The 15,849-nt window shown below is 39.0% G+C and overlaps 1 protein-coding gene across 3 annotated transcripts in view; it reads right to left on the bottom strand.

Moving 5' to 3' along the window:
• Nucleotides 1–13,371: 13,371 nt before the first annotated feature.
• The window catches only part of mdka (midkine a), a 33,633-nt gene continuing 31,155 nt past the window's right edge, over nt 13,372–15,849 (bottom strand). For all 3 annotated transcript variants that reach the window (XM_060912053.1, XM_060912052.1, XM_060912054.1), the window contains exon 5: nt 13,372–13,742. In XM_060912053.1, the coding sequence (XP_060768036.1) occupies nt 13,720–13,742 (23 nt within the window). In that variant the 3' untranslated portion in view covers nt 13,372–13,719. The remainder of the gene's footprint in view (nt 13,743–15,849) is intronic.

Genomic DNA, 15,849 nt, shown 5'->3' on the forward strand with positions numbered 1-15,849 from the left:
TGACACATAAAAATATGTTCAAATTTTCTTAAATTATTTATTTTGTTTTCAATCTCATATACACCTGCATCTGACTGTATCCTATGGAGATTTTAAAAGAAAGTCTATTTTGCCATAAAATAGGGCCAGGGCCTGCTGTATGGTACTATATGTTTAGCAATTAATGTAAAACTATGGCTTAATAAAATATAGTCTATTCTTTAATAGGGCATGCGCCAAATGTAAAATATAAGGTCCACTGTTGATATGTTGATATGATGTATTCATGGTTGGTGATTGTGAATTATCAATAGAAATTACCTCATAAATAACTCTGAAAGGGTGTATTATGTGTGTATGTGTATTTTAATGCATAACACTAATAAAAACATTATAGTAACATAACAGTTATAGAAAACAGTGTTCTGGACGATAGATTATGAAAACATTCACCAAATAATCATTATTTCATGTCATTATTTAAATTCCAAATGAACATACTTATTTTTCTTTTAAAATTTGAATTACAGGCTAATAGATTATAATATATATGATTTTACATTTATTTTTCCCAGTGACAATGAATAGTATTATGGAGTTACAGGAGTGTCATAAAAAAGAATAAATCTGTAAAAGAATAAGAAAATGAATGCAGAAATAAAAATAAAAGAATAGCAAAATAAATGCAGAAATAAAAATAAAAGAATAGGAACATAAATACAAATAAAAAAAGAAAAGAATAAGAAACTAAGCCCTTTTCTTTATTGATTTTGCTATACTGTATTGCTTTTCCCTACTGCCTTTTCTTTTGCTTGAAGGACCAAGCTGTTAATCGTCTGGCTTTGGGCAGGCCTTAATGCTCAGGCTGAGTAGTCACTCCTGCACACATGAATCCTGTGTTGCAAGATTTGACTGTGGTAGCAGTGTCTCAGAAATTTGCAACCATACTGTCATGGATGGTCATTTCTGTTTCCAGAATTGCAAAGATTCATTCAGGACACTCGTTTGGGGCTGTGATGTCTTCACTACAACTAGTAAATCCTGAAATTACTCTCTGTTATGAAATTTCACTGGAAAAAATAATTGATTTTAATTGATTCAAATGTATATATTAATTGTACATGAATGAACTGAGTTATGTTCACACAGTTTGTTTTCATACAGTCAGGATAGAGTCCCAGAATAAAAGCAAACTCGGCACAGGCTTACCTAAGCTATGGATCAAGCTAGGAATCTTCGAGCTCTGAGGTGGTGACATTATGCACTATGCTATTCAGCGATTTCCATAAAATATTTACAAATAATGAGGAATTCTCAAGCCATTTTATATGGAAAATTAATGTGAGGAAATGGAACACTATCATAGGAGTGCCATAAAACAGACTAAAGCTGTAAAATAATAAGGCCAGCCAGCGAACATACAGAGGAAGCAAATCCTTTCTTTCCCTCCCTGATCCAAACCATTACTACATTCACGCTGTGCAAAGCAGGATTCATGTTTGCAGGAACTAACTACTCAGTCTGGGAAGGAAGGCCCACCCAAACCCAGTTCATTGACAGCTTGGCCCTTCAAGCAACAGAAAAAGCAATAGGAAAAAGCAATAAGGAATAGCAATACAATAAAGTTAGTTATTTATTTTCTTATTTTATTTGTATTTATTTTCATTTATTTTTATTTCTGCATTTATTTTGTATTCTTTTATTTTTATTTTTATTTCTTTTCTAATTCTTTTTCAACATTTACTTTCTTTCACAGATTTATTCTTTTTCATGGCACTCCTGTGACTCCATATGGTACATTTAGTATCAGAGAATGGTTTTCATTAAATGACTGGAACATCAGTTTTTTAGTATCCTATTATTCTTTTACTTTCCCTTTAGAGTCTTATTTGTGTGGCAGTCTGAGAAATGCTGGGTTTACGGTCCTTTCCCACAAGTTATAAGAACTCACCCACTCACTTCTTCCAGCTTGTCCCACTTATGTGTGTGGCGTCGCTGCCATGTGGACCCCAGCATGCCATATTAATTGGAGCATAGTTTTACGCAAGATACCCTTCCTGCCACAACCCTCCCATTTCTGGGCTTGGGAAACAACCATTCACACCAATTTAGAGTAGCCAGTTAAGCTAACTGCATGTCTTTGGACTGTGGGGGAAACCAGAGTGCCCAGAAGAAACCCACACAAACAAGGGAAAGAACATGTCTAACTCCAAACAGAAAGGCCCTTGTTGGCCACTGGGCTTGAACCCAGAACCTTCTTGCTGTGAGGCAACAGAGCTAACCACTACACCACCGTGCCACCCCCCACAAGCTCTTAGAACATGTAATATTTATTATAAACACCCAGGGGTGTAGCTGGGGGGTCCTGAGGTGCCCATGACACCCCCCCCCCCCCCCTTTGTCGGACCATACATTTTTTCAATAGCCGCTAAGAATAATAGAAAAGCGCCCACTGTAATTTTTTTAACATTTTTTTAAACTAGATTGTCACCTCAGCCTCATTAGGGTTTCTATAACCTTGTATGGAGTTCCTGTGATTTGGGTGCGAAAACCCAGTTCTGCACAAGTGCAACACGATCGCACTAGAAAGCATGGTCAAGCTGCCAGTGTAGCTGCAGTCTTTTTAGTTGCGAATTACGAGTATTTCCTCATATTAATAATTCACCATATCAAAACAAGCGAAACTTTCCTCCTTCTTTCGACGTGAAGAGAGGTAAGCAATTTATTATCTATTTTTTTCCATCAAAGTTGCATTTTGTGGCTTTGAAGCTAAGTTTTAGTGTGCTGTTTCAAGAACACAGCATCAAGAAAACGTGGAAGAAACAGCAATAATGGAAGAGCCAGTTTCTAAGCTACCTAAAACTAGCAATGGTAATTATTTTTTATTACATAATATACTCAGGCTGCCAGTCAGTGTGTGACCCCCCCCCTTTGAAAAATCCTAGCTACACCCCTGAACACCTACTGATCATGTTAAAAGACGTTTGATGGATTTTTTAATGGAAGTTGCTGAGATTCCAATCAAATACGAGCAATTGTATTTCTCCACTTCGCCATCTTGAAATCGCAATGTTTGAAGTAACCCGTATATTAGTCACCAAGCCTCCCTTCAAACAATTTAACACAGCACACCACTGATCTCTGCATAAAATGTCTGGATAGCTCATTGGCTAGTCAGAGTGAAGCCATCTGGCCACCATATTACCATGCACATCGGATTGATACAGTCATATCTCTGCCTAGGAAGCGACACAAAACAAGACATGTTGTTCATCATCTCATAATTGTTGAGGGGAAAAAAAGCACAAACTGGACATGCTATTCATCTAACTGGACATGTTATTTATACACTTGTGTGTATGCATGTGTGTGTGTGTCAGTGTGTGAATGGTTGATTTTTGTGGGGTGTTTGTGTTTTAATCATAATGTACAGTATTCAATACATTTTATCATCATAGATACATTCAGGAAAATTACTGCAGATTTTTATTATTATTATTATTATTATTATTATTATTATTAATTCAACCAAATAGAAAATTCACAGACAATACACACATAACAGAGGAGAAAACAAAGTGTACATTACAACAATTCTGGTTTACACAGAGATGGAGACAGCATGTGAGTCAGGGTCCCACATGTCATTTATGTGATGTCAATATGTCAGTAAAGTCATTTCCTGTTGCCCAGAGGCATGTGAATCCTCATATACTGTTCCAGATCATCTCATCTCATCTCATCTCATTATCTCTAGCCGCTTTATCCTGTTCTACAGGGTCGCAGGCAAGCTGGAGCCTATCCCAGCTGACTACGGGTGAAAGGCGGGGTACACCCTGGACAAGTCGCCAGGTCATCACAGGGCTGACACATAGACACAGACAACCATTCACACTCACATTCACACCTACGGTCAATTTAGAGTCACCAGTTAACCTAACCTGCATGTCTTTGGACTGTGGGGGAAACTGGAGCACCCGGAAACCCACGCGGACACGGGGAGAACATGCAAACTCCACACAGAAAGGCCCTCACCGGCCACGGGGCTCGAACCCGGACCTTCTTGCTGTGAGGCGACAGCGCTAACCACTACACCACCGTGCCACCCTGTTCCAGATCAGCAATAAAATAACAAATATACTCTATTGCACAGAATGAAAAATGAAATGAAACTAATCATGCAAATAATGGATGGAACAGAGACTTACATGTAGATATTACAAATTAACTATTTAGAAACAGATTGATACCAATCCGTGGCTATAGTTACAAATTATGTATAATCAATCAATCAATCAATCAATCAATCATCTAATAACAATAAAATTAAATAAGTCCTAAATTAATTTCAATTCACTGCATAATTATATCAAAACAATAAATTATTCTAATACTCCATTTATTAGAAAAGTTTCTCTGCAATTTAATATTTCAAAAATTTTTATATTAATAATTTCCAAAGTTGTTTTGATGTAAATTTCAAGAAAACCAAAATAACATCAGACAATATCTATTTATAACTATATCAAACAGAAATAAGATCAATAAAACAATTCAATTGTATAAAAAAAGCCAATGTGTATTCAAGAAAATGAGATATGGGGCAAATCTGTAAGTTATTGTATTCTATCAGGATCGATTCATGCATGATGTGAATGATGTGACCAATAAATACTGTTAAGAAATAACTGTGAGAATGAAGTGAAAATGGCAAATAACATGAGAAAATAATCGCGTTTCAACAACTGTCCTCAATAGAAAGGAAGAAGAAATATACGAAAAAGAAAGATATACTGTACAAGAGAAAAACAAAAATAATCTCCATAAAAATAATTATTGTAGTAAAAGAGCAGTTCAAAAAAATTATCAGAGACTGAACTGGAAAAGGGAAAAAAACATTAACAATTAAGGGAGCGCTATAAAATAAGGAATGTGGGTAAAGTTGAGAAAATAAGAGGAGGTAATGAAAGGGGAGAAAAAGTAAGGAAACACTTCTTGGGGCAAATTTGATCGGATACGATGGTTTAACACAAACCAAATACACACAATGTGTGTGGTAATATGGCAGCCAGATGGTTTCACTCATCTGTACAGCGGGGACTGGACAATGAGCGATCCAGATATTTTACGTAGAGATCAGGGTAGTACACCAGTTCAGCTACAGTCGACTTCCAGGTTTGTAATGTATATGTGACAAATAAAGGCTTCTAATTATAAACATCTAATTTAATCTAATCAGAAATTTTCTGTAACCGTGATTTTTACTGGCAACAAAATGCGCGAATCAACAGACTTCACTTTTATGAAGTTTAAATCTCACCACGCAGTACTGACGCAGATACTAGTAAACAATCCCACTGCTGTGGCAATGCGATTCTAAAACGATTGTTTTTCTCTGTTTATATTTACTAACAAAAGCATGTCACATAAAAATGCAAGGAAATTTTTAATTTGGGGGGGGGGGCAGAATAGACAATGACGGAGTTTATTTAGTAATAGCACAAATCCTCTGCAATTTTGCACAACAATTGTGCAAAATTACTGAGGATTTGTGCAAAAACACGTTTGTGCAAAATGACCGGATACCGGATGCTGCCGTGGTTGAATTTTAATAAACACCAAAGATGACGGGAAATCATCAAAATCATGTAGAAATGTTTTATTTACTGTCTTATTTACCTTACTCTCTCTGTGCAAAGATCATGTTGGATCAATAAAGAGCTAGAGCGGCGGCTACAATTATTGACACCTTACCGATCTTTTGGCCAAAAAGTAGAAAAGACTTTCAATATGTAAATTGTGCATGAATAATTACTCAAATTTCCACTGGGGGAAAAAAATGAGTTGATTCCCGAATACTTAGCGTATCAGATCACATGACACCATTCCACAATTATCGGCATCCAGATGATCTCATCTCATCTCATTATCTCTAGCTGCTTTATCCTGTTCTACAGGGTCGCAGGCAAGCTGGAGCCTATCCCAGCTGACTACGGGCAAAAGGCGGGGTACACCCTGGACAAGTTGCCAGGTCATCACAGGGCTGACACATAGACACAGACAACCATTCACACTCACATTCACACCTACAGTCAATTTAGAGTCACCAGTTAACCTAACCTGCATGTCTTTGGGTTGTGGGGGAAAACGGAGCACCCGGAGGAAACCCACGCGGACACGGGGAGAACATGCAAACTCCGCACAGAAAGGCCCTTGCCGGCCACGGGGCTCGAACCTGGACCTTCTTGCTGTGAGGCGATAGTGCTAACCACTACACCACTGTGCCGCCATCCAGATGATATTTTTTTTTTTTTAATCGGTATGTGGTATTAAGTTAACAAAACATAGTTTTTATTTAAATTTTGTTTTACATAGACTTATATTTACAGTAGTACAAAATGTTTTATATCTATGTCAGTGCTTACGTAAATGAAGTAATTCTAATGATTGTAAACAAATGAACGGACAATGTTGAACCTGTATCAGAAAATATTTTTATTCCACTTTAAGTATTTTTGTAGATTACATTTTGTTAATCATTTCTTGTTGTTTGTATTAATTTCTAGTTTTGTAGTTTACTAATAAATGTCAACAGGCAATTGACATGGTAACCACATCAAATTCCAGGTCAAAAGTCGCATGTCATTCCTCGAACCAAAATATATGTCTACTGATATTGTAATATATGGTAGATATTTACAACAAACTGCAAAAAAATATTTTCTGAATGGAATAGGAAAATCTGAACATTTCAAGCATATATATATATATATATGCATTCCACTGTTATGAATCAGGAAATATATATATATATATATATATATATATATATATATATATATATATATATATATCTCACAGCACTTTTTTTTTAAAGTACTTCATCTACTTCAACAATGTTACACAAAGATCAATACATAACAATTGTAGATGTCATTTAATTCCACAGGGTGTCGATAATGGTGGACACCAGTGAAAGTGATCACTATTATCAACACTTCATGTGACTTCTCAAACATGTGTTTAGATACAAAATGGCGACTGTCAAATGAAAGAGTAAGAAACAAAGTAGGTTTTGACAAGGATATCATGAAATATCAGTGAATTTGATAAGTAAAAATATGTCCATGATCTTTCCACCATGCTTATCTGCGATGATAATGTCTGGGTTTTCCTCAAATTGTTGATCATGCTTTTTAAAAAAAAAACATATCAGGTAATGAGCTGTGTCATCAGATGACAAGTTCAAAGGGCAAGGGGGTTCTTCCGGTTGATTAACCAATAATAACTGTAGGTGCAATTGGTAATTAAGTGATCAATCTCATTAAATCAGTCTCATTAAATAATACCATTAATTTTGGTGCTTAATAATAAATTACCAAACAGCTAAATTATGGTATATTCCAAATTATTATGATCACCTACCGTATTACATAACTCATATGCACCTTGGAATTCTTTGAGGTTGGGTACTTCAAAAATATCGGAACAACAAATAAACACACACAATTTCAATAATTAATTGAATTTATTATAACAAAGATAAAATAGCAGTTGGAATCATTATATACAAATATGATATATACTTGATGAGCGTGTGTGTGTGTGTGCGTGCGTGTGTGTGGAGGCCTCATGGTAAACAAAAGGTTAGCCTAGCTTGCTAATGAGACAAAAGAATTAGCTGTGTGGCTAGCTAAGATGTGTTTGTGTGTGTGTGGAAACAAAAGAATTAGCTCTGGTAGCTAACTCCACGTGGTGGAGGCCTTGTGGTCCCTTGAGACAATATAATTAGCCCTGGATGCTAATGAGACAAAAGAATTAGCTGTACGCTAATTTCAGTAGCTTATAGCATTACTAAATCCCCTGAAATCTTGAGGAAGTCAAAATATCTGTAAGAACGAAATTAAGAGTGTTAGGAAGGAATAGAAGAAAGCATGCAACAGCCTATCTATTAAAACAACTGAGAGGTCAAAACAAAATAGAACCATCAATTCAACACCGAGTGTCTACAGTATACACAATTAAACCGTTCCTGAGTTTAAATTCACACTACTTCAATAAAGCTAATTCCTAAGACTAAGTTTTGCCCAAATGCCAGTCTTACTTCAGTATCTCGTCTCTATGCAAGATTATGAGAAGATGTTCCAAGACTTTTGGAGTTTCACCGTTGTGGAGCACGTGAGTCGCTTCCGTGGAAGGCAGAGGATTTCTTGGTCCGACGCGTGGTCGCTCATGATGAAAAGAAATTCTCTGATCAGACAATGTGCACAGCTTTTTAATTAGAAGGATCCGGTCGCTTCTAAACTTTAAATGAACTGTTCCGGGCTGCAGTTCGTAACGTTACTATAATAGACAAACAAATCGGCTGTAGCTCAACCGAGAGAGAGATAGCATGATTTAAGTGGTTCTACCGTGGCCAAGGGTAAACAAAAACCATGTTGAATTGTATTCTCAGGAGAAAGATGTCTTTTCTTGGGTTTTCTGGTGCGGGGTATCTCTTTGTGTCCAGATGGCTTGACATCCAAGACGAGAGAGAGAAAGACAGAAGCATTGTTCCTTTACTTATGCCTTCAGGGAGGAAGTGAAGTAGGAAATCCCGCCCAGGCATGACGTAGGTCAACGCGGAAGTTGGCTGATGGGAAATGTAGTTTCTTAAAGGGACTGTGTTGTACCTACAATCCCCCTTTTGGTCTCAGGGGTATGACAGAGTCATAGCACTGAGAGCACAGTACCGTACAGTCCACATGTCCGTAGTCCTTGAGGTAGCCTTGCTCTGTACAGTCCATGGTGTCCTGTGAAACCTGTGTAAACTCATGAGTCCCAGTAAGACAGTTGGAGGCATTTTGGGCATATAATCACTCTAGCTAACTAGGTCAAAGTCACACCTAAAAAAAAATATTAAACATTGAACATGAAACATATATACTTCATTTCCTACGCATAAAAAAACAAGAAAAAAGAAGAAATGAAGGAAGGAAAGAAGTATTAGTGTTTGGGTTCGTAAACCTAATCTTCTGGAAATCTTCTGTGTTGGGTTGGTGAATGTGACTGGGAATGTCAGTGTACGCTTATGGGTGAGTGAGGCGTACAAGCTAAGTGGACAGGATGGGCCTAACTGTCGTCCCCCCCTTTTGGAGTGAGGACTGTTCAACAGGTTTGATTCGATTACTATGGACCCATCGATATGAGAGCGTTTGATTAGGCCTGGAAGTCCTAATACGATACGCGACGGGGGACAGTTTCCTACAATCGAAAGGTCCCGACCAGTGTGGTAGGAACTTTTTGAGACTTCTACCGGCTTGGTAAAGTTAAAATATAGGACTTTGTCGCCTATTTGATATTTGTGATGGGAGGCTTTTCGGTCGTAGTAGGCTTTTTGCCCTTTTACGCTCGCTTCTATTTATCCGCTGAGGGGTCTGACCTCTTTTGTAACAGTTTTTTAATCTCAGCCAACCAGGCTTTTAAAGAATCCAGCTCTGAGCGGAACTCACCAGGTTGGTCTGAGTCACTGTGTCGGTCATCTGTACCCCTACATTTAGAGCTACGGTCGGAATGCTCCTGCCGTCTCTGGCCAGAGCAGGGATGACGGTCTTGCTGGCAACTGCCTTGTTCCCTACGACCCTTTTCATGTGATGGGCGATTGCCATAGTCACTGTGGACTTGCCTTCGGTCCCTCCTGGCCTTACCTTGCCGATTTCTCTGCTCACGCTGGTGACGGCTCGGCAAGGGGCGGTTCGGACCGGGATTTCTCCAGGGGGGTCCCCCTTTTGGAGCTTCGCCTCCTTCTAAGGCTAGCGGGGGCCCGTCTGCATCCTGGAGCCTAAGGACTCTGGGTTCATCATTGTTTCTGCCTGTGGGTTTGACAATGGTCTCCCAGGTCATTTGGGCTAGTTGCCTAGTTTCCCTCATCGAGTAGCAACCTTGTCGACACGCTAGTGTGACTTGACTCTGCACGCTTGGGTGGAGGTTATGTAAGAAGAGGGATTTGAAGTCTCTATCTTCTTCCAAGCCTGGTGCGCTACTACCCTGGAAATAGGCAGTACGTAGCCATCTATAATATTCACAAGGCGCCTCAGACCGTTTTTGTTTAATCTGTATCGCACACAAAGTCGTGGAGGTTTCATCTGTGTAAGGTGCATATTCTTCCCTCATGTAATTATGAAGTTTCGAATAACTATCGCGAATGCTTGGGGGTAGAGTCTCTAAAAAGGCACGAACGCTGCTACTGGAGGTCTTCCAGATCAGTCTAAGTTTCTCTCGCGTTGTGGCTTTCGGTAGGTCCATCAGGCATCGGTCAAATTCTCGTAAATAATCATTCACATTTGTTCTTTTATTCTCAGGATCGAATCGCTCAACATCGTTGGCAAGTAGGTTAATTTGCCGTAAGCGAACAGTTTGGTGCATGTCCTTGTGCGACCTTCTTGGCTCTCCTGAGTACTCACTATCTAAGCTACTCTGGTGCTGCTCCCATTTCACACTAGATTCATAGCCTGATTCATCCAAAGATGGATCAGGGATACTGTAGCACACTGACCTGTGTGCGCTATGGTCCTGGGCTTGGGATGAGCACAGTATGGCTCCACCCTGGCTAAACGACGTAGTCGTGTAGCGAGTTGATGGAGTTTGGCGGGGTGTCTGGTCCTCGACCAGGTAATCTACGGTGTCCGGTTCGGATGCCTCTTCCCGCTCTGAGCTTCGGCGCATTGTTGGGGGTCTTTCACGCCCCTCGCGCCCTTCTTGGGGGGTCTGCTCCTCGGCAGCCCTCTTGGCAGCCTTTTTGGCTTTCTCTAGCCTTTCGGCGCAATCATCAAGGGAGGTTTTCAAGAGCTCATGCTCCCTATGTAACTCATTATTATTGGCTGCCAGCTCGGCGTTGCTGGTGGTCAGCCTTTCAACCTCTCCGTGGAGGCGTCTGATTTCTGAATCAGTATCTCGGAAGTATGACAGGAATAGCTTACCTAGTGCCTCTTGGACACCAATGGTTGTTCTTTTTGGATCTCTTACATGTTTATTCAAGTTATCTATGTTGTTTTGGCATTCACTCTTACTCGTGTTCCTAATGTTTGCCTTTTCGGAGGCAGAGCAGTGAATGAGATCTGCGATGACCTCAAGGAGAGACATGTCTTGAGTATTGTCTTCAATTTCTGAGACACGAGGGGATGCCATTTTGTTTAGATTGGATAATTAATTAATCAATGAGTTAATTTATTAATTTTTATTAACTAATATTAACTACGTAATTAATTAATCAATCAATAAAGTTGTTTTTGTTCAGAAATGCTATCTCTTATCCTAAGTTATGAATAGGTTATTAGTATTTGTGATATGGTTATCACGCTACTGTTAACCGTTTAACACACCTGGGGATATACCTTAGCAACTGCTGAATCAAACTGATAGTTTATCTGTTGTTGCAACAATATTCAAGAAGTCAACACCACAGGCCTCACACGGGGCACCAATTTAATATGTAGGTGCAATTGGTAATTAAGTGATCAATCTCATTAAATCAGTCTCATTAAATAATACCATTAATTTTGGTGCTTAATAATAAATTACCAAACAGCTAAATTATGGTATATTCCAAATTATTATGATCACTTACCGTATTACATAATTCATATGCACCTTGGAATTCTTTGAGGTTGGGTACTTCAAAAATATCGGAAGAACAAATAAACACACAATTTCAATAATTAATTGAATTTATTATAACAAAGATAAAATAGCAGTTGGAATCATTATATACAAATATGATATATACTTGATGAGCGTGTGTGTGCGCGCGCATGCGTGTGTGTGTGTAGGCCTCGTGGTAAACAAAAGGTTAGCCTAGCTTGCTAACGAGACAAAATAATTAGCTGTGTGGCTAGCTAAGATGTGTTTGTATGTGTGTGTGGAAACAAAAGAATTAGCTCTGGTAGCTAACTCCACGTGGTGGAGGCCTTGTGGTCCCTTGAGACAATACAATTAGCCCTGGATGCTAATGAGACAAAAGAATTAGCCATAGGCTAATTTTACTAGCTTATAGCATTACTAAATCCCCTGAAATCTTGAGGAAGTCAAAATATCTGTAAGAACGAAATTAAGAGTGTTAGGAAGGAATAGAAGAAAGCATGCAACAGCCTATCTATTAAAACAACTGAGAGGTCAAAACAAAATAGAACCATCAATTCAACACCGAGTGTCTACAGTGTACACAATTAAACCGTTCCTGAATTTAAATTCACACTACTTCAATAAAGCTAATTCCTAAGACTAGGTTTTGCCCAAATGCCAGTCTTACTTCAGTATCTTGTCTCTACGCGAGATTATGAGATGTTCCGAGACTTTTGGAGTTTCACCGTTGTGGAGCATGAGTCGCTTCCGTGGAAGGCAGAGGATTTCTTGGTCCGACGCATGGTCGCTCGTGATGAAAAGAAATTCTCTGATCAGACAATGTGCACAGCTTTTTAATTAGAAGGATCCGGTCGCTTCTAAACTTTAAATGAACTGTTCCGGGCTGCAGTTCGTAACGTTACTATAATAGACAAACAAAGCGGCTGTAGCTCAACCAAGAGAGATAGCACGATTTAAGTGGTTCTACCGTGGCCAAGGGTAAACAAAAACCGTGTTGAATCGTATTCTCGGGAGAAAGACGTCTTTTCTTGGGTTTTCTGGTGCGGGGTATCTTTGTCCAGATGGCTTGACATCCAAGACGAGAGAGAAGCGTTGTTCCCTTACTTATGCCTTCAGGGAGGAAGTGACGTAGGAAATCCCACCCAGGCATGACATACGGTAGGTCAACGCGGAAGTTGGCTGATGGGAAATGTAGTTTCTTAAAGGGACTGTGTTGTACCTACATAACTTATAACTAAAACTCACCTTTGTAAAATTGTTTTTTTTATTGGTAAATCTGAAAAGGTGTCTAATTATGGACTGTCTCTAGTTTAACAAATGGTCAGTTTGATTAAAGATGATTTAATTGCTAGCTAATCATGCTTTCTTCATACAGTAAATGCTATGCTTTGATCAAATTGTTGCACTTACACTCTTGAGATTGGAGAAGACAAAGTGTGGTTATGTGAACGCTAATAAAAAAAATTTCAGCCAATAGAAGAGAACTGCTTTAGCCTGATCATGGTTTCAGTGTATCCAGAGACAATCCCAGAAACACCAGGTACAAGGCAGGAGAGTTCGCCACAGATAGAATGCCAGCAAGTACATTGCTGGCGTGGCATTACATAAGTTGAGTCATACTTCAACTTTCAAAAATGTCTTTTATTTTAAGTGATAATGATTCTACAAAAAGCAGAAAGACTTTCCAAAACTCTAGGTCATACACTAGTAACTCTACTGCATCACACAATTTTATTCAAAAAGTGTTTATTATGACAAACCAGGTTGGTCTGTGCATGTGTGTGCAGTTCTTGCATCAGGTGTGAACTATGAGCTTTTGACAGTGTGTGTAATCTTTCTGTCTTCTACAAAGAGCCAAAGGATTATTTTCTTCCAAACATCAGCGTTTCATTCTACTTTGTGGAACAGCGATGCCATACAATATCTGTCAGTCATATCACAGTAGCCACATTCCTGTGCTCTAGGACTGTAAATACAGTATGGAGAAGAAAGGTGTCTAGTGTATGCCATATCAACAGAGACAGAAAAAAAAAGGTGAGGGATTCAGAGAGCTAGAATATTGAAAGGCTGGGATTTGGGGGGACTGGTCTTCACACTTCCATTGCTGGATGTCTCCTTTTTCTAGTTTCTTTTTCCTTTCTTTCCTAGGAAGAGATGAAAAAGACATAGGATCAATGTTTAATTTAGTCTAGCTGACAGTTAAGCTACAGCACAAACCCAAACAGTGATTACTAGCACATAATGGCAGAGCAATGAAGCTTTACTATATTCAGTTTTGGTCATTGTACATTCAATTGTAAATCTCATTCATGTTAAATGGCTAGTTCTGTACTGTGTAATGTACAGTAATGTCTACTCACAGTTCCAAAGTATACACATGCTGTAACAGGTTTTCTTCACACAGATTAAAATGATGTGCATCTATATTTTCAAAAAAGTTGGGATGTTGTGTAAACTGTAAATAATGATCATGTACCCTGGATGATGTGAGCCACAAATTCTTTGCAATTTTACTTTGAAGAATGTCATTTATAAATTTTGCACCATTTGCCCATGTAGTCTTTCACAGAGCAGTGAACTTCTCCCCATTTTTACTTTTGAGACACTCAGCCTCTCTGAGATACTCTTTTTATACCCAAATCATGTTACTGACCGGTTGCCAAGTAACCTCATCTCATTATCTCTAGCCGCTTTATCCTGTTCTACAGGGTTGCAGGCAAGCTGGAGCCTATCCCAGCTGACAACGGGCGAAAGGCGGGGTACACCCTGGACAAGTCGCCAGGTCATCACAGGGCTGCCAAGTAACCTAATTAGATTTTTATTAACATTACACAACTTTTCCAGTCTTTGTTGCTCCTGTCTCAACTTTTTTGAAACATGTTGCTGGCATCAAATTCAAAATGAGCATATATTTTCCAAACAATACAATTTTCAACATTTAGTTTCACCATTTGATATGTTGTCTAACATTTTCAATAAATTATAGGGTTTCCATGATTTGTAAATCATTGCATTCTGTTTTTTTTACATATTTTTAACATGTTGCCCCAATATTTTTGGATATGCAGTTTAAATTCTATATATTAGTTATTAAAAGTAGTTTTATATACATATTACATATGAAACTATTGATAATACATATCCTATAATGGGTGGCACAGTGGTGTAGTGGTTAGCGCTGTTGCCTCACAGCAAGAAGGTCCGGGTTCGAGCCCCATGGCCGGCAAGGGCCTTTCTGTGCGGAGTTTGCATGTTCTCCCTGTGTCCGCGTGGGTTTCCTCCGGGTGCTCCGGTTTCCCCCACAGTCCAAAGACATGCAGGTTAGGTTAACTGGTGACTCTAAATTGACTGTAGGTGTGAATGTGAATGGTTGTCTGTGTCTATGTGTCAGCCCTGTGATGACCTGGCAACTTGTCCAGGGTGTACCCCGCCTTTTGCCCGTAGTCAGCTGGGATAGGCTCCAGCTTGCCTGCAACCCAGTAGAACAGGATAAAGCGGCTACAGATAATGAGATATCCTATAATTTTGAACGACCGCAGTTCTGACAACAGTGCCAGGTACAAGACATATTCAAGGTTTACATTAACACACTTTCAAATATGTTATTACGATAAAAATAACTTACAAGGGACTTGTATGGGAGATTTTCACATAAATGAGTTTAAAACTTGCTATGTAACAAAGAAAAAAAAAGGTATAATTGTTGATATGGTGAAGCTTGGAAATGTTTAAAACGTTTGGAAGGAGTCTCTGGCATCAGCACTTTTTAACAGCAAGTTTATCATGGGAGAGTCTTATGGATTTTGTCTGTGAAGATTCTCAATCATCCAGGTCATAGTAAACTGTGGGTGGTAGAAATGGGCAACTGGACTTGCTTGAAGATTCTTGAAAACGTTTCACCTCTCGTCCAAAAGGCTTCCTCAGTTCTGTCTGACTAATAGGGAGTATCAGATATTTATCCTCTCCTGGATCAGAATCAGAATTCTGATGACCAGCTCATCTAAGGTGTCATTGAGGCATCATGTTGGTGTGGGTCACTGGAGGCTGGGTGTGAACGGCGAGTCATTAGGGTGATCAAAGGATTGTCCGTTAGGGTGATCAATGGCAATCTGACTCTCTCTGTCCTCCTGTGAGTCACTGAAAACAGCTGGGTCCTGGCGTACACCCAGCCATCTGGGAAGAGTGTCCAATACCGCCTTGTAGATGGTTGACAAATGATGTCTTAGACCCCCACCTCTGTTCAGTGATGGC

The sequence above is a fragment of the Neoarius graeffei genome, chromosome 27 (assembly GCF_027579695.1).
Source record: "Neoarius graeffei isolate fNeoGra1 chromosome 27, fNeoGra1.pri, whole genome shotgun sequence".
Taxonomy (NCBI): domain Eukaryota; kingdom Metazoa; phylum Chordata; class Actinopteri; order Siluriformes; family Ariidae; genus Neoarius; species Neoarius graeffei.